The sequence below is a fragment of the Cryptomeria japonica genome, chromosome 7 (assembly GCF_030272615.1).
Source record: "Cryptomeria japonica chromosome 7, Sugi_1.0, whole genome shotgun sequence".
Lineage (NCBI taxonomy): Eukaryota > Viridiplantae > Streptophyta > Pinopsida > Cupressales > Cupressaceae > Cryptomeria > Cryptomeria japonica.
In genome coordinates, this window is record NC_081411.1 from 653,547,729 (window position 1) to 653,566,989 (window position 19,261).

Below are 19,261 nucleotides of genomic sequence, written 5' to 3' on the forward strand. Positions count from 1 at the left end.
ATTGATCAGGTTTAGACTTCGCCTTGTTTGTTCCACCAGCTCTTCGCGACTTCTTACCCTACAGTGGTATTCTGGCGAACTGTAGAGTTCTCCTTCGGCACCCTCCGTGACTCCTAGGTTCCCTTCAAGCAACCCTATGACAGTGTAGAGAGTGTAATTCTCTCCGTCTATCTCTACCTCCGTGACTCCTAGGTTCCCTTCGACCAACCCTACGACAGTGTAGAGAGTGTAATTCTCTCTGTCTATCTCTTCCTCCGCAACCTCCGTGACACCTCCTAGGTTCCCTTCGAGCAACCCCTCGGCCAGTCGTCCCTCAGCAAGCTGCCTTAGCCTACGCCTTCGTTCTATTTGTTGTCTGAGATTCAACGCTCTTTGTGCCACTTCCCATTCGTCACTTTGTATCTTTTTATTTTTGTCCTTATTTAGTATATTGAGCATAAATCACTTCCGTACATAGCAAGCACACGCCATGTACACAAAAAAAAAAAAAAAAACTTATATTATTTTCCCTTTCGGCCACAATTTATGTCAACATTGTGCCGGGATTATTACATGGTTCAATTTCCCCTTGGCCTTGTGCCATCACGCTCCGCTTTCCAGCGACGACTGTTTTCTTCGTACTATTGGAGGACTTGTTGGCATCGCTCCTCACGGGCAATCTCCTCCAGGCGAGTTTGTTGTGCCAGTGATGCTTGTGCAAGCAACAGGGGGAAGTGGTTCATCAACCGATTCACTGCGGGGCTAACTTCCAGTGCGGTCCACACGGCACTTGTTGGAACTTCAGCCTTCGTGGCCTCTCTTTGGACGTAGGTCTCGATGGCCACCTGAAGCAGGATTGAGAATTCCCTCGTTGCAATGTCTTCTCTGTCGTAGAGCTTCGTTTGCGCGTCGTCGGCCTCTGGGTTAATCTCACCAACGGGTAGGCCCATCGTGTCCGTACGCCATCTGCTCCTTCCTTTCCCGAGTATGTCTAGGCAACGGCGCCAAATGTTTGCCACATACGGGTAAACGATTAAACGCGGGAAGTAAATGCACAGAACATAATTGAAATATATTAAAGAACCAATTTTTGTATTAATTCAATAGTCCATGTACATCAAGTGCTTATAACATTACACCCAGATACGACTATGATGATGCCACTACGAAGGGAAGGTATGCAATATATAATACCCAAAGGGATGCGACCAACCGTCGCGTCCAACTGCCCTTCGGGATGACTAACTGAGTGTTGTAACTCATGATTACCGACGACAACATAACATAATACGACAACATGACATAATGATTATTCCCAGCAACACAAGGAACTTTGGAACCTCGGGGTTCCGGAGTCCCGGAGAAAAGAGAGAAAGGCTAAGGAGAGGAGGGGCTAAGCTAGGGAAAGAACTTCGGAACCTCAGGGTTCAGGAGAAACTGGAGACAAACTAAGGTAAGGAAGGGAACCTCGGAACCTCGGGGTTCCGAAGTTCCGGGCAAGGATAGAAGAAAGGCTAAGGCAAAGAACTTCGGAACCTCGAGGTTCCGGAGTTTGAGAAAAAGAAGAAGGAAAGAGACAAGGGCAAAGAACTTCGGAACCTCGGGGTTCCGGAGTTCCGGGGAAGAAGAAAAGGCCAAGGGAGGCACTTCCTCCGGACAAGGCAACACTTCACACTTCATGATTGCTTTTCTCCTTGATCAACTGGGGCAGCGCTGGTCCATGGAACATATCTCTGATCGGTTCTCACTAATGGACCAAGGGTGTCATAAAATGACAACACCGCCCATCCCAACCATAGCTTATATTTTTAAGGGTATGTCTATAAAGACCCTCCACTATCTTACATACAGAGTCTCATGTAGTCTCTCATTTTTCATATTGTATATTAGTGATATTTCTTTGGTGTCTTTTGACACCACCTCTATGCTAATGTTCTCTTCTATTGCTTGTGGAGTTTATTCTTTGATCAATCATGGACTTGGGTCAATAAAATAACAGCTTGAACTATTGACTAGACTAGATCATTCAACATATATTAATGTTTGTGAAGCCTAATTTTTCCTTCACTTTATACCTAAACTGCACGAATATAGCATGCAATTGGACAGTTTCACCATGTAAAAAACACGCATCAGAAAATTTCAGATTTCTGAATGCAATATCAGATTAAACCATAAGAACCACCTGAAAAGAAATCTAGACACAACTTCTAGTCAACAAGAAAACCGACTACAATTCCTTACAGATAGTATCCTTTTATCTCTGTATAAAGATGAGTATGTGCACTCAAAAAGAAACAGAAAGCTGCTCACATACAGTGCCCCCTGTTGTAGCCTTGCTAGCCCGTTTCCATTTCTCCTGCTCACGTGTTGTTGGTGCAACTTGCCATCTAGGTTTGTCAGCCCTGATGGCCTGAGATCAATAACAAGGAGGAATGTAAGAAGAATATAAAAATGTTGTGCAGGAAAAAACAAAACATAAAAAGGTAAATTAAAAAGTTGTCTGCAACTCAATTTACAAGATATATAAAAAATACCTCATCAGTAGAAATGCCAAGCCTAGCTGCTTGGACTTGGTGCTCTAAAATTGAGACTGAAGGCTTCATTAGTTCCTCACTTAAGTCCACCTCAGGGCTGTCCATCAGAAGTAAAAAATATTTCTTGATTTCAAGTAGAAAAACAAGTTGTAGCAAAAACCCAGATACTAAATGGAAATGAAAATCAAGTACTACAAGAACCTGTCAAGAGACATAGCTCTATTAAGGCTCAGAAAACCTGCTTCATGTTCCTGTAAAAAGGAAAATGTTGAATCCAAAGTCATTTTTCAATTAATGAGATATAAGAACACTCAACAAGCTTGCAAGAGCTAAATTCTGGCAGCAGCCCACCGAAGCTACACAAATCCATAGACAATAAATATCATTGACTCCAACTACTAATCAACAACTTCATCAATATTCATGAGGGCAGTTAGACATTAATATTGTCTTTGAAGTTCAAAGGAGGCAACTGTATACAATATAACATTGACAAAGTGGTTTTGGTACATTGCAAGGTTAAAACAAGGTAACCATGTTTGTAAAAAAATGGAAATATAAGAGGTTCAGAAAAACATAAAATGTATTCAAGTAAAAAGGGGGGAGATGGAACATGAGAAACAACATATAGAATTTTCATGTAATATAATTGTTTGGGAAAATGAGAAAAAATTCACCCCAAAAAAGGTGAAAATGTGGTTTGTATTGTCCGATGTAGATCGACGTTGATATTTGTGGCTGACAAAAAGAGACAACATGTTTGTTTCTCAATTTGGAAGTATTGCACTACCAAGGTCACAAGCCAAGCTTATGACACACAGTTACCATTCAATCGATAGTTGCTATATGAGTACACACTGGAAAGACATTTATATGCAATTTTTAGCCAAAATGCTTCTTTATGAATCCTTTTTTCACAACGGATTCATTATTTGGGGGAAAACAACTCTGAATTAGAGTCCCAAGGGAAATTTGATGGAATAGGTACATTCCCCACAGTACAATGATGACCAATTTACTGGGGGAAAAATGCATAGTATTAGTGCACTGACCAGAATTTGCATTAAACAGTTAAGTCCAAGTGTTTTTCCCTGTTCTAAAATTTTCCACTCCTACATCCTTTCACATTTATGTACCAAAAGGATCCCCACATTAGAATACACTGTCTAATCATGATGAATCCTGTTAGAAATTGTGCAGCTGCTGTATATGTTTATTGCTTGTAATTATCTTTTCCTTTAATGGCTATAGGTTTTGAATTGTTGGCAGAATCAAGGGAAGGCAGATGGCTGAACATTTGAACCATATGAATATTGTGCATAAATATGTTTTTACCAATAATATGCAAATTCAAGCTTGTTTGCTGCTGTAAGGTTTTACTTGTCTTATTTTGTGTAAAGATAGTTGCAGCTACAATTGTTTTACAAGACCTCGTAATCACCACACTCTAACTCCAGTTTACTGAAACAAGAGATCCCCTTAATTATTTTCTTTGAATTTTAATCTTCCTGTGCTTTACTTTTCCAGGCTTCTCTTTGATGACTGTGATTGCTTAATTGCTATCAGTTTGTTAATCACTGTAATAACCCTATCACTTAACAAAGAGGCATAAAGGCCAAAGGCCACTAAATCATAGAACAAGTCACAAAGAATAAGTGATGAAGAAGGTACTATTAAAGGAACCCATCATGAAGACCCGTATACTTTCAATAGAATGACCAGTTTGATAAGAGGAAATTATCTTATTATGAATGGCGACTTATTAAGGAATGATTCAATTAAATTATGCCCGGTTGAGAGAAAGGCACCGATCCAGTAAAGGTTAACAAGACATTGCTTGTTTACATAAGCAATTGTCGAAATGCAAAGCGCTTAATGGTAGTAAGGAACGGTTAGTAAAAGACTATATTTATTCTTAGAGAGGTGCGACCTTTCCTTTGGTTATAACTATTAATGAAAGAAGGTGTATAGAACAAGTCACAAAGAATAAGTGATGAAGAAGGTACTATTAAAGGAACCCATCATGAAGACCCGTATTAAGGAGAGGAGCAACTTAAGTCACAGAAACAAAGACAAAAGAGCAGTGATTTTATTAAGAAGACCTTTAAACTAAACTACCTTATATTTTCAATACAACGACCAGTTCGATATGAGGAGATTATCTTATTAGGAATGGTGACCTTATCAAGAAATGATTCAATTAAATTATGCCCGGTTGAGAGAAGGGCAGCAATCCATTAAAGGTTATAAGGACATCGCTTGTTTACATAAGCAATTGTCTAAATACAAAGCGCTTAATGGTAGTAAGGAACGGTTAGTAAAAGACTATATTTATTCTTAGCAAGGTGCGACCTTTCCTTCAGTTATAACTATTAATGAAAGGAGGTGTCTCTGAAAGAATTGTCCCTTTGGGAGGATATAAGATGACCGTGGGAGAGTTGAATGAAGGGCAGGGAAGAATTATTAATTTGAATGTTAGACTCAGATTAGGAAGTGCTCTTGGGAGCCCTTGATCAGCCAAGTAAGGGTGGCGTTCACCAATTGTAATGCTAGGAACGCACAAGCATAAAGATTATAATCAGGAAAAGCATCAAGAAATCATCGCATGATTATAAGGTTTCTGTTGATGGGTCTAAAGTCACGGAACTACGACTTCATCCGGCCAACGCAGAATAAAATGCTAAATATCCTATCCTCTTGATATAAGGAGATCCCTAATGCTGTTTTAAATTGATCAATGGGGATGACCTCAAGGTTTCGGCTGTCAGGTTTTGACTGCAGGATAGCTTAGCAGTTGATGTGTTTTGCTACAAACACAAAGGGGACTTACGGTTAGACGGAATTGGTTTTGCACAGGTTCCCTAAAATCTTACAGTGACAGCAGGATAGCTTAGCAGTTGATGTGTATTGATGGAAACACAAAGGGGACTTACGGTTAGACGGAATTGGTTTTGCACAGGTTCCCTAAAATCTTACAATCCTATTTCATCTGATTTGCTTTTAATTGATGCTACTTCAGCTTGACTTGCGGGTTTCTTTTATTAAAAAGGGGAAAAAGGGGGCAATAAGGATAAAGAGTAAATAAGAACAACTAGCTAAGTTAACTAAGACAACATATTTGAACACATAGACGGAAATCTTAAAATAACCAGAAATTACTTTGCCAGCTAATTAGCACAACTAGGTAAAAACTAGTGCAATCATCTAGGGATTTTGAATTTTCAAGCTACTAAATACAAATGATGGACTCTTACACCCATTCATTCAAATCTAACAACCGAACTTAGCACAAAAATGGGCTCAGACTAACCATGCAGAGGGAATAATAATCAACTATTTCCTAATGGTATGAACCAAGATTTCCATCAAATACATGCATAAATAAACTGTTTGAAAAGTAAGTACAGTTGCAGAAATATAAAATAGATGGAGAAGAGGACCATGCACTCACGGTAAAAAAGACACAGCTTTAACATCCATTAAATTTTGTATATATTTTGCCAGAGTTTTTGCAACGATCTTTAACTTTCTGCCTAAAATAAAGGAGAAACTAACTTCTTTATATAGAGTTCTTAAAATGGATGAATGGCCAAGATTAAACTTAGACAAGTGGGCCAGATTCATCCTCTAATCAAAACTGCCCATACCCATAAATGGGAGGCAAAATATCAACAACAGCCAAAAGGGGTAACAATAACTACCAAAAAGGTAATTAATAACTACCAAAAAGCTGCTCCAAAAAGTGCACATGCACAGAGCTCAAAATTTACAACAGCTTTGGTAGTTAGGAAAGAACTTTACGTCTGAAAAAGTGCACTTTAAGATTTAAAAGGAAACATATACTTTAGGAAAGCACTTTTTCCTTTCCTGTTGTGGACTCTTTTTCCACAAATTTGACCTCGTCGCGCAAGTACTCTCCCCAGATATCCTGATCTGCTGCACGCTCTACCTGAACTTAGTTCTGGAATCTTAGGCACAACTTGAACAGTTCGGTTGCTGGAGGCATAGGAGGATTAAACATTTTATACTGAATACCCTCTAGGAGGCTGTCTACACTCTCCAGCTCTTCTCTTCAGTATGATCTATGATTCTCAAAGCACGATATATCTACATGTAGCCCACTAGCAAATTCCAGGTCTTCCATGGAGTAGGTGACCTTGGTTTTCAACCTGTCCTCCCACTGTGGTTGCGCCTCATTGTCTCTCATACTACTTTTCCAACCAGGGACCATTGATCTGAGGATCTTTTCACCAAGATCCTTCACGTTTGACAAAGCGTCATTGCACTTATCTTGCATTTTGTTGATATTATCCTTCATGTCGTTCTTCATGCTGAGAATCCAATACCATTCCTTGAAGGTATTGACATCATAGGGATCTAGGATAATATCAAGTGTGGGGATTTGAGAGCAGGTCCAAAATAGAGCCCTTGTGAGGGGCAATGCCTTGGCAATCGCCTCATGAGCGTTATAACATTCTTTCCTCAGCTTACACATTTTGAAAAGAGTGGATTCCCTATGGAGAGCCATTTCTCGTACATCTTTGAAGATTTGCTCTCCCTTTTCCTTAATGCCTTGAATCCATTCCCTGACAGCCTTGGCGGTATTACGCACTCCGTCAAATTCAGCTGTGGTCCTTTGTGTTAATGCCAATGGGGGAACATGGGATTCAACGGCATGTTGCAACGGCCTCAGCAAGTGATCTATGTACCCTTCAGCTTGCTCAACACGAGCCCAGTACATATCTCTCTCAGCGGTCATCTCGTCGAGTTGTCTGAGCATATTCTAAACGGAATCTTTGAACTCTTCTCTCTCCTTCTCTTTGGTGGCTCGCCCGATTGGGATGATCGCAACATTGTAATCAGCTAATGCAATCTGATCTGCTGGCTTCTCTGTAGGTGGGGTGGCAATATGAATTGTGCGGTTCCTTTGCTCATCCTCAGTGATTCTAGAGTAGGTCTTGGGCTTTTTCTTACCTTTGGATTTTATTTCTCCTATGCGAGAGAAGATATCCTCCGGGTTGATTGGTGGCTTGACGGCTGTTTCCGCTGCGCACAAGCAATTAGCCAGTCCTAAGGGATGGTTTGTCCAGATGTAATTGCCAAATTCCAACTCTGTTCTTTGGAGGCATCAGCTGGCTCACTGCCTACCTGCAATTGATCGGTCATAAAAGGAACAGATGCAGTATCCAATCCCTTACTCATGGCTGAGTTCTCTCCTACCTCACTGAACAGTTGTCGGGTATCCTCCTGTGATGGTTGCTCTTCAGTTTTGTCGGGTTTATGAGTCTCATTCCCCTTTTGTTCTCCCTCAACAATGGTGTCATCCTTGCCACCGCTATTCAATTGCAAATCATGCCTACTTCCCTGTGTGAGCTCATGCTTACCAGCCTCTTGATTAGGTGCAATCTCTCCCTCAACTTGATTTCCAACTTCATCAGGGCCAACGACCCTTACCTCTGCATCTTGCTCACCTTGTGTCTGAGGATTATTTGCCTCGAACGCATCAATATCACTCTGTGAAGGCGAAGCGGGTATGTAGTTAAGTTCAACCACATCATCCTCTGAACTGTGGTCTTTAGATGATGAACTAACCTTCGGCCTCCTGATAGGGATCTTTTCTCTCCTTGTTCTTTTTGATGTTCGAGTTCCTCTATTGGCTCTTGCTTTCTTCCTCTTCTTTTCAAGTTTCTCAACCTCTTCCTTTGGCACGCTTGAGGTTCCTTCATCCTCCAAAGACTGGGAATCAAGACTACCCATTAGATTATATGTAAATTGGGTCCCCTCATGGGTCAGTCTCTCGATTTGTTGGGATAGCCAATAATCGGTATACCTCCTTGGAGCTTCCATAACTGTCTCAAAATTTGTGATTGGGTCCTGAGTCCAATCAATGCCTGGCAAGATGTTCTTAACTGCCTCAAATTCTCGGACTTGCAAGCAATTACCATAATCTGTCACCTGATCTAGGACTTGGCGGTACTCATAAAGCCGCATTTGCTGAACACAGCCTAGAATATTCACGCCGACGAACCTCAAAGTCATTGGAATAGTTGCTCCAATAGTCCTCTATTGACGCCTTGGCCCTGTAGCGCCTGCCATAGGCTCTCTTTGCCAACTTATCATGATCAAAGCACTTCCTAGGGAAATGTTCTTGTAGGCCATAGGACGCCAATTCAGCAAATGACTCCTAAGACTACACCGAATTTTTGAAATGCACATCAAGGGTACCCAAAATCATGGGGAAGGTGAACCCAGATTGCTTCTTATCTCTGAGTAGACTGCCTACTGGGTGCGCCTGCCTTGCAACTTCCATGAGGACTATTTTATCTGACGGATAGCGTGGAAGCCGGAATGGTGTTCCCTCAAAGCCTGCTATTCTGATGTAAGTGAACCTAGGAAACTGGATAAACCACGCACCATATTTCCGGATCAAAATGATAGCCTGCTCTGAGAGCCTTATATGTAATCCTCCTTGCATTAATCTGACTAGGCGCATTGTAAAAGCATCATTGACACGCTCATACTGACCAATTGCATAGGCAATGTTATTCTTTTCTCTTTGAGCAATGTCATAATAATGCAGCTGAGGGTAGCATTCATACACCTTTACCTGATTCGGCCCATTCTCGATCTCACCTTTCTTGATTAACCCTGTCAGTGGCTGGTGTCGGGCAAACATGTAAACCAAGTAGGAAGTCATGGTAAAGTACTTCTTTTCTTCAAGCTCGATCAGTTGTGTATGGATATTGTCGCTGATGATCTGAGCCCAGTCGAACTTAGACTTCCCAGCGAAGACCTGCTCAATAAAGTAGAACATCCATTCCTCAAAAAGATTAGATTCAGGGAGTCCCATGACCCAGCTGAGTAAGGTAACCATATCACCATACTCGTTATGAAAATCACTTCTGGGGATCTTTTTACTGATCCTAATGCTTGGGGGTCTTCTTTCTTTGTACCATTCTTTGTTTATCAACGTTTTGCATTTAGCAGGATTCATGTCATAGGCGACCTGCGCCTCATCAATAGTTGTAGCAATAGGATTATTGGGAAATGGGATATCAAATGCCTCCCCAATGGCTTCGGGTGTGAAAAGAGCTAGGACAATCCCCTCTAGCACCACTAATCTGGTTTCTGGCTGATAATGTCTAGCAGCCTCAACCACTAATTCATAATTTTGCACAGCCGGAGGGAAACCAGCTACCTGAGAAATACCACTCTCCATCATCCGTCTACGCTTGCCATAGGCATTTGGAGAGTATACCTTGTTCTTGAAATCTTGAATATCTATGTGGCCCAAATCCGTGTCTCCTATGTTCTCCCATACACTTTGGACTTTCGACTCCCTAACTCCTCCCCTTTGGTATTGGTACTTCATTTTCTCGCCCTTGCGGGGAATGTCAGACTTGGAAACCCGAGACGTTCCGGTTGCACCAAGTGTCTTAGAGGATTCAACCACCGATCTAGGCATCTATCCTGCACAACCGGACACGGATTACGAGACGAGATAAAGCAACAAAACGGGTTAAGCCAAAACAAAGGACGATGTTAGCGCTTAAAATCAATGATCAACGGGAACATCGAATTTGAAAAAGCATGACGTTTCACTAAATAGAGCCTGATCATTTGGAAACTAAAGGTTATTTGAAGCAAAAAATTAAGTTGGTTTCATTTAAATTTCGCTGCTTGGAGCGGGTTTCAAAAATGCTACTTCCGATGGATGACGGCGGCAAGAGCAAACGTTCTAGCTTGCGACTCAAGGTTTGAATGCTTTGATGATTGCCAATCTAAAATGCACTTGGAAAAGAGTTTGTTCAAGTTCAGATTTGAATTTTCAAAATTTCTCTGTCTAAATTTTCATTTCAACGGTTAACTTCCCTAGCTGATTATTGTTATTGCATGCTATGATTGATGTTTTCTAAAATCATGACCTACAAAACTTCACTTTCTCACCCATGTCTATCCCCAACTTAAACATCGTGACCAATTTTGCACAAATTAATGATTTAAAGGAGAGAATCGAATCTTACCTGGTGGACTGCCCAACGTAGAATGATCTTCGGCCAAAAACAACCTTTTGCAAAGTGCGATTTCTTGAAACTTCGGAGGCTTGGGCGATTTTGCAAAGTCTAACGCCTTTCTACTTTCCCTTTTGGTGCGAATTTGGACTGCAAGGGTTTTCTACAAGTTTAACGCCTTCCTTAATACTCTATAACTCGCGTTTTCGGCCTGGAAGGAAGGGTCTGCAAATTGAGTGAATTTAATGAAAACGCATTCCTTTTTCTCCCTTCGGTTTTCGGCCTGGAGAGGCTCTTTGAAAATGCTAAAGTAAATTGCCTATCACGCGATTTTCGGCTGGAGGGACCCCACAAAAACGAAAGTTGAAAACGCCCCTACTTCACGCGATTTTCGGGCTGGAAGAGGCTCTTGCCAAGTTCGAAGTGAATAACGCCCTATTGGGAAAAAATCGCGATGCCCTATTTTCGGGCTAAGAGAGGCATATGAAAATGTCTTCAAGTTAAATGCTTTTCACTCACTCATTTTCGCAAATTTGGTCTAGTGGAGCTTTTGAAAATGTTTCAAAGTTAACGCCTTTTCATGTATTGGCATTTTCAGGCCAAAAGCATTTTTGCAAGCTTTAAAAGTTAAAACGCCCTTCCTTTCTCGCAATTTCGGGCTAGAAAGACTTTCTGCAAGCTTTTAAAAATGACGCCTTACTCATTTTCAGGTTGGGAGGCCACTTTGAAAAGTTACAAAAAAAATAACGCTTTGCCTCTATTTTGAAATTCGGCCTAAAGGCTTACTTTGCAAACTTAATAAAAATAACGCCTAACTCCATTTTAGCGATTTCAGGCCAAAGAGGGGTTATGAAAAAGTTCTTTTAAGTTTTACGCTTTTTCACTTATGCAATTTTCGGGTCAAAAGGGGCTTTTGAAAAGTTTCAATGTTTAAACGCTTTTTCACTTTCCCCATTTTCGGGCAAAAAGGGGGGTTTGCAAACCTTTTAAAATGACGCCTTCCCTTCTATTAGCGAATTTCGGCCTGGAAAGCATTTTCGAAAAGTTTTTAAAATTAAAACGCTTTACTTCATTTTAGCAATTTTCGGCCTGGAAGGGTCTTTTGAAAAGTTTTTTAACGTTAAAGCCAAATTCGGCCTGAAAGGCCTTTTTGCAAAACCCATGGACAACTGACATTTTCGCCCTCTTGGCCGATTTTCAAGCTCATGCAAAAATTAGTCTCTCTTGTGAGAATTTTGAATATTTAAAACTACGAGACTCTCCGCAAATTCACCCCTTGGCCCTGCAACTTAAATTAATAGACGCCTCATCGCTATGTATGGTTCACGATTCAACCCTCTCATCCCGAACGGGATCATGCCTGACCTTTGATACGAACTCCTCAGGACCTAAGGAACCGGGCAGGCTCGCTCTCCTGCGGGATCATTTCCTCACTACTACCTGTTGCATCTCAATGGCGAATAAAAATAAAAATCCCATGCCGGGGGCGAAACAAAAAAACAAAAAAAAAGAAAGAAAGGGGGGGACCCTGTCGGCGACAGGGAGTGTGTGCAAAGCACAACAGTTTCCATTCAGGAAGAGCAATTAGACAGAGGCATCTTGTCTCTTTCATTTGCAAACAGGATCAGACATATTCAAACGCATGATCTTAAGGAGATAATTCAGAGACAGCAATCACACTTTGTCTCTGCTATTTCATGTATCATAGCAGATCCATTAATTCAGATACAAAGATATATATATCTGCATACCATTACTACTCCAAATGCAGGGTTATAAGGATATCAATCAGGAAAAGCATTCAAGTTTCAAGGCCAATAAATCTATCTTATATAGGCAGACTTATACACAATTTGATGCATGGTTTTAGAGTCATAAATCAGGAATAGCAATATCTCATATAGCCAGACCTATATGCAAGTTAATGCATGGATATAAGGACAATAAATCAGGAACATTAATCAGATTTGCATTAGGATCAATACCATATTCATTATGCATGCAAATCAGACTTTATTTCAGAATTTCAATATAGCAATCTTTATCTATCTCTTACTATTCATCTAAGATTGCCTACTTATCAACACATTGCAGATTTTATTGAATTTTAGTAACTATATTTCAAAGGTTCCTACTAGGGACATTACAATCACAGTTCATCCCTCTCTTCAGATTAGGTCTGTAGATTCCCAGGTGAAAGTTTCAATCAGCCATGTCTTCTAAGGATTAATCTTTGCTTGACTTGCTGCTTCTAGGGCTTAGTTGCTTTATTTCCCAAGAAATTTGGTTTGAATTGAAATCCAGATGTCAAAGATTGTAATCCTGAATCACGTTTGGTTTTGCATCCAAAGTCTCCTTTGTTTGTCGCTTGGCTTGAGTATTAGTACCTGACTGGGTTTATGTTCTTGGATTTTATCTTGTAGTGTCATAAACTGTATCCCTTTATAATTTCACCAATGTTCCATGGCCGTTGGGGGCGGAGGGACGCGGAGACTGATTTCAGAGACAAGGGAACAAAGGGCCTAAGTTTGGGGACTACGGGGGGACGGTGGTAGGGGGTGGCGGAGTGGTGGTGCTGATATAGTTATACATATACTTATAGTACTTAAAAAACTAGTTGTGAAAAGATGTATAACAGTAAAAGAATTACATTTCAAATGAAACTATAGGAAATTAGTAAAATTATTAAGTAGCAAAATTTGAAATACTAAATCTAAATACGAAGATTTCTTGAATGTTAATTGCTAAATAAAATTTGGCAAATGACATTGTCAAATTGGAGATTTCTATTATATCGAAAATATGAATATCTAATATCACAAAGTCTATAAAGATGATTATATGATACATCATTACAATGCGTAGCAAATAGCAATAGCATTACAAAAGACAAAATGTCAAATATCTCCAAAATGTTGTAGAATCCTCTTCCTCCTCTTCTTCTTGCTCTTCCTCACTCCTCTTACACTTGCACTCACTCTTTTCACTCCTTCAATCAGTCTTTTCTAAGTTTTTTCTCCTCTTCAATAAAAAAATCAGAATTAGAAATGTGAATGAAATCAATAGTTTTAGGGGTTTTGTATTGCATTGGGGGAAGGGGTGGGGCCCACGTCAAATCAAGGTTACCCCCAACCCCCAAAAATCGCTCAAAATTATTAAAAAAAAAATTCAATTGCTTTTTGACATGTTCAGACGGGAGACTCTTGCGTGTCTCCCCGCCCCTCGAGAGACTCCTGGGCATCTCCCAAGGAGTCTTGGAGATGTCGAGACGTCTCCAAGACTCCGACAGAGCACCAATAGCGGTGGTGGGACGACGAGAGATGCCACGTCCCTGTCTCCTCGTCTTGAAGATGTCCCCATCTTGGAGACATGGGCCTAAGGGGGGGAAAACGTGTTTTCGTGGAACACTAAATTTCACACTCTAATTGGGCCCCTACTTTAGCGTGTTTTCTCCTAGATCATTTTAAGTACATTTGTGCCTTATGTTGCCCTATAATTTAATTGTTAAACCCGCAACTCAATTGTTGTCATATGCTAATTTCGAGAATAGGTCCTATGTTTTAGATCCCGACACACTACCACCTCTTTTTGTTGGTCCCTTTTGAGTGGACTAGGGTACTGTTGATGTGTTTTTTATGACAGTGCCTAACACAGAATAAAGTTGCCCAATGGTCACTTTACTCTCTCTTGATCAAGGTTCGATTGTATGCTAAGACTGCAATAAGTTCAAACAATTGACTCCAAGGTTCCTATCCGCAATGGACGTGACTCAGTTGGCTGATGTGATATGTTGGTAATCAAAGGGGACTTATGTTTGGATCGTTCTTTCACTTCTTTGCTGTGGCTGGAACTCCGTCATCGGTTATAGCAATTTTGTGATGCTTCTGTTTAAACTGAAATGAACTAGAAATAAAAGGGAAAGGGTTAGAAGGATCTAAATCTACTCCTAAGGGTAGTGATATCAATAGATAGTGCTCTGGTGGACAAACTCCAAAAAAACCAAGCTCTGCTTCGCCAAGATTAACTACAACTCCACAAGAACCGGTGTAATCTTTTGAGGATATTGAAGGATTTTCACATTGAGAAAGTGCATTTGAATACCCAACACGGAGCAATCCAAACTACTATTCACAATCTAACTTAGCATAAATTTGGGGGTTCAGGCTAACTTTGCACTGCATCTTATAATCAACAAGATGCAATAAGTATGAACCATGGAAATTCATCAAACGCCATTACATTCTTCATTGAAATCAAAGCACTTTATCTAACAATTGAGAAAATAAAATTCTACTCTAAGTGAGGAAGGTGAAACCATTCAAGTTTTGAAAAAATAACTTAAGTGGACACCATCAGAGAACAATGTTACACTATTATTATCTCAAAAAAACTTATCGCAACAATTTCATACAAATCTCCCTCCCTTTACAAATGAGGGGATCACCCCTTTATATAGGCTTCATGCCTTGGCTACATGCAAAACCCTAATTAGGGTTTTCCTTGAAAGATTCCCCACACATGATGCAACAAGGTGGGAATCAACAATAAATGCCCATAATGCCCATATACAATAAATTACAATCCTACCAAAAATGGAACCCATAAAGCATTAATTAACCATTACATTCAAAAAGTGCCCACTATGCAATGAATGCACCCTCATACAAAAGATCGCCCATTGTGCAATAAAGATTCCTCCATGCAAAACTGCCCCATCATGCCATAAATGCACCATCACCTCCACTTGTGACGGCTGCATGCAAAAGGTGCTTCGTTAATTCATCATGCGTTGACCCGATTGCCACTTGGCAAGAAACCCCTGGAGAGAGAAAACTTTACCCAAGGAGAATTTTCTTGAAGTTTTGAATTTTCCTTGTTCCGAGGAAGCTTTTCCATCAATTTTGCATATCTCCTATTTTTTAGGGATTTTTCAAAATTAGGGTTCCAGGGTCCAAGAGAGAAAATTCTCTCACGAATCCAAATCTATCATCATTTTGAAATTTGGATGATTTTTTATGCCCGAAAAAGGAGTTTTCAAAATTTTTCCGGAGGGGAATTTTCTTGTTCGGTTCATCCTTGATTTCTTCCTTGCCTTAAAAATTTTATCTTCAATTCATCCTTGGGTGTGATTTCTTCCTTGCTTGGAATTTCGTCTTGAAGGAAGGAATTTCCAACACTTAGTCAATTTTTCACCTTTCCTGGAATTTTGTCTTGAAGGAAGGAATTTCCAACACTTAGTCAATTTTCACCTTTCCTAGAATTTTGTCCTGAACAAAGGAATTTCCAACACTTAGTCAATTTTTCACCTTTCCTAGAATTTTGTCCTAAAGGAAGGAATTTCCAACACTTAGTCAATTTTTCACCTTTCCTGGAGTTCTATCTTGAAGGAGGCAATTTCCAACACTTGCCAAATTTTCACCTTTTCCAAGAATTTTGTCATGAAGGAAGGAATTTCAATCACTTAGCCAAATTTTCACCTTTTCCAAGAATTATGTCTTGAAGGAAGGAATTTCCAACACAGAGCCAAATTTTCACCTTTTCCAAGAATTTTGTCATGAAGAAAGGAATTTCCAACACTTAGTCAATTTTTTCACTTTCTTGGAATTTCTTCTTCTTGGGCACAATTCTTCCCCGAGGAAGGAATTTTTTTGAATTTTGAACCTTTCTTCCTGAACCTTGATTTTTACGTCTTGCTTCCAACCTTGGGCACATTTTGGAACTAGAGAAAAATTCTAGAAATTTGTTCCTTGAGGAAGGAATTTTTGTGCTCTTTGAATTCATCATGTCCGCAGGGAGCTTTTTGACCAATTTTTCACATCTATTTTTTAGGAATTATTTCCAAATTTGAGTTCCATGGCCCAAGAGAGAGAGAATTCTCTTACTTAGCCGATTCTGAAGAATTTTTGAAATTCCGACGAATTTTGATGCCTAAAAGAGGATTTTTCAAATTTTTCCTCGAGTGGAATTTTATTTTTCAATCTATCCTTGACCTCCAATTTCTTCTTTGCCTTGGAAAATTTTCATCTATTGTCTTGGGCATGGAATCCTCGTCATGGAGGAAATTTCAACTTTTCAAGCTTTTCCTTGACATCTTGATTTTGGCGCTCTATTCCACACTTGGGCGCTATTTTCACTTGGTCAAGGAATTCTCCATTTTTCTTATTTTCCATGCCTTCTTGATTTTGGCGCTCTATTCCTGACTTGGACGCTATTTTCACTTGGTCAAGGAATTTGGCATTTTTTAAACTTTCCATGACAGTCATTTTGGCGCTCTATTCCTGACTTGGGCGCTATTTTCACTTGGTCAAGGAATTTGGCATTTTTGAAACTTTCCATGACTTAGTCATTTTGGCACTTTATTCCTGACTTGGGCGCTATTTTCACTTGGTCAAGGAATTTGGCATTTTTGGAACTTTCCATGACCTAGTCATTTCGGGAATTGAAGTGATTTCCATGGGCCGGACTTAGAAGATTTTCCATGCTTTCCCCTTTTGGAATGGATGTCCATACTTAAGCCATTTTTTGATCCATTTTAGCCTGCTTTTTGACCTTCCGGATTTAGGAGTGTTCAGGAATGCTCAGTCTTCAGTATCTACCTGCGAGGAACCTACCACAAATAGACTTTCCAAAAATAGAAAGTGTTTCGAAATGTCAGAGTTAGGGCAAAACAGGACGTGGAGACACTAAAAATTGTAAGTTTGATTTTTAGCAAAATTAGACCAATCCAGGAGGTAGTGAAATCCCTAAAAAATAGAAAGTTGGTCAGAATTCATTCAAATTTCATGGGTAAGTTCCTTATTAAAGGACCCTGATTCCAATGCAACACTCAATTTTTCCAAAACCCAAAAGGAAAAGCCTCAAATTCAGGTCTGAAGATCAAAAACCCTAAAATAGACAAAACAAGCTCCAGACTTAACCAAATCTCAAACGAGTTGCAGACTTGATCAAATTGACTCCCAAACATTTGCAAACTGGGAGGACTGACAAGACTGCCACGAAAAGACCCAACAAACAAAAGCCAAAAGACTGAGAGGGCCTAAAAAGTAGGGGGTCCCCATTTGCAATGGGGTGATGTGTGAAAACGTCACAACAGGTACCCAACACCTTAGTCCCTCCAAAAGGGGCCCAAATTCAAACATGTGCGAGTGTCAGCCTCTCGTCATCTGTGATCCGGTCTCAATCGTTTCATTTGATCGTTGGTTGTTGGCCTACATTCAAAAATACCTTGTGAACCCTACATAAAGCACATCCTCTATCATTCACAAAGCCCAAGTTACAATTCAAGTGGCCTTATGATCAAGCAAGCACTTCAAATATGAGTTTTCAGCATATTGAGTAATAGACTACAGCATTCAACATTCAAGCATGATTTATTGATTTGTGATTTATGTTTATCATGTTATTACATTAACATTTGCAGGACTTCCATAAAGAGCATTGCATCACCACCTTTATGCGAAACTCCATGATAAGGTTTCATACCTAAGGAATAATCATTTCATTTCAACATTTCCATTATTGTTTAGCCTCTATCCTTCCGAGGACAAGCTCTCTTTTACATCAATCATAGTTGTTGTAAAGGTGGGAACAGTAACATGTGGTTTGACTTAGGCAAGCCTCTAACAGCACAAACCTTCTCCATTTTCTGTGTGTGCAAGTTCAGATGTGACAGTGAAAGGGTTACAGGAGTGCAAAGCAGACTATCACAGGTTGCGACAACTTTTGAACAGACGAAAACCCCTGAACTAGAGCACCCAACACATGTGTCCGACTATTTTTGGTTGAATTTCTGAGAGATAGACCTCAAGACTTCCTGACTGTGATTCTACTCCTTTTTGTTTGCACAGACACCTTCAGATTGGGGCGCCTAGCACACCAATCCAGCACTTCCAGGCTCAATTTGCAGATCCAAGTTCCTTTTTGTGTCCTCTTTCAAAATTTGGCTTACTGTGTTAGTTTTTTGTTCTGTAATTTATTGTTATTGCTGAAATTCACCATCTTTCCTATCATTAAACCTAGATCTTAAACACACTTCTCATAATCTCAAATCTATTGCAACAAAGGAACATTAATCAAAGTCTTCACTCTCAGCTCTCCTATTAGAATTGTAGCTAAACCTTAATAGTTAATTATTGTTCCAATGATATGCAATGGAGATTTAGATCTTAATTTGCATCCATAGGCCTAGGATCTAATTTCCATATATATCATATCTCTTTTTGCTTCTAGCATTATTTTGAAGTAGGAATCAATTTTTTTTATCTTTTTAACTTTAAGGGATGCTTGGACTAGAAATCATTTTTAATCAGGGTTGATAAGTATTTCGCATCCAGTTTTCCAAATTTATGCCATGGTACCTTTGATTCAATGTCAATCTGGTTTATTCTTCTTGGTTTACATGTTCTCTAGCTCCAAACTTCCTTTCTCCATTAAGTTAGTGCCTAGCATCATTAGTCCAAACCTGAAATTATCTTTAATTACTATTAGGGTTTAAATCACTTTTTGCACTCATCTTTCCTTTGTTATTACTCAGCCTTTTTAACCTGGACCTGATCCTATCTTTAACCCTGTTTGATTACCTTTTCACATCTGGATTGGTTTCCCACATAACCGATGCATTTTTTTGTCTTTTGAGGGCAAAGCGAAATGGGCCTACAATGATCTTTAACCCGGGTTCTAATTTGATTTCACATCCTAATTCCTCTCCAAGCAACATTTTAGTTGATTTCAAAT

The 19,261-nt window shown here is 39.7% G+C and overlaps 1 protein-coding gene across 1 annotated transcript in view; it reads right to left on the reverse strand.

Annotated features, from left to right (window-relative positions):
• LOC131071209 (protein CONSERVED ONLY IN THE GREEN LINEAGE 160, chloroplastic) overlaps positions 1 to 19,261 on the reverse strand; it is a 104,144-nt gene that overhangs the window by 58,296 nt on the left and 26,587 nt on the right. Inside the window, exons 2-4 of the mRNA XM_058006952.2 lie at positions 2,718 to 2,767; positions 2,517 to 2,613; positions 2,297 to 2,392 (exon numbers count right to left, since the gene is read on the reverse strand). Coding sequence (XP_057862935.1) covers positions 2,297 to 2,392; positions 2,517 to 2,613; positions 2,718 to 2,767 — 243 coding nt within the window. The remainder of the gene's footprint in view (positions 1 to 2,296; positions 2,393 to 2,516; positions 2,614 to 2,717; positions 2,768 to 19,261) is intronic.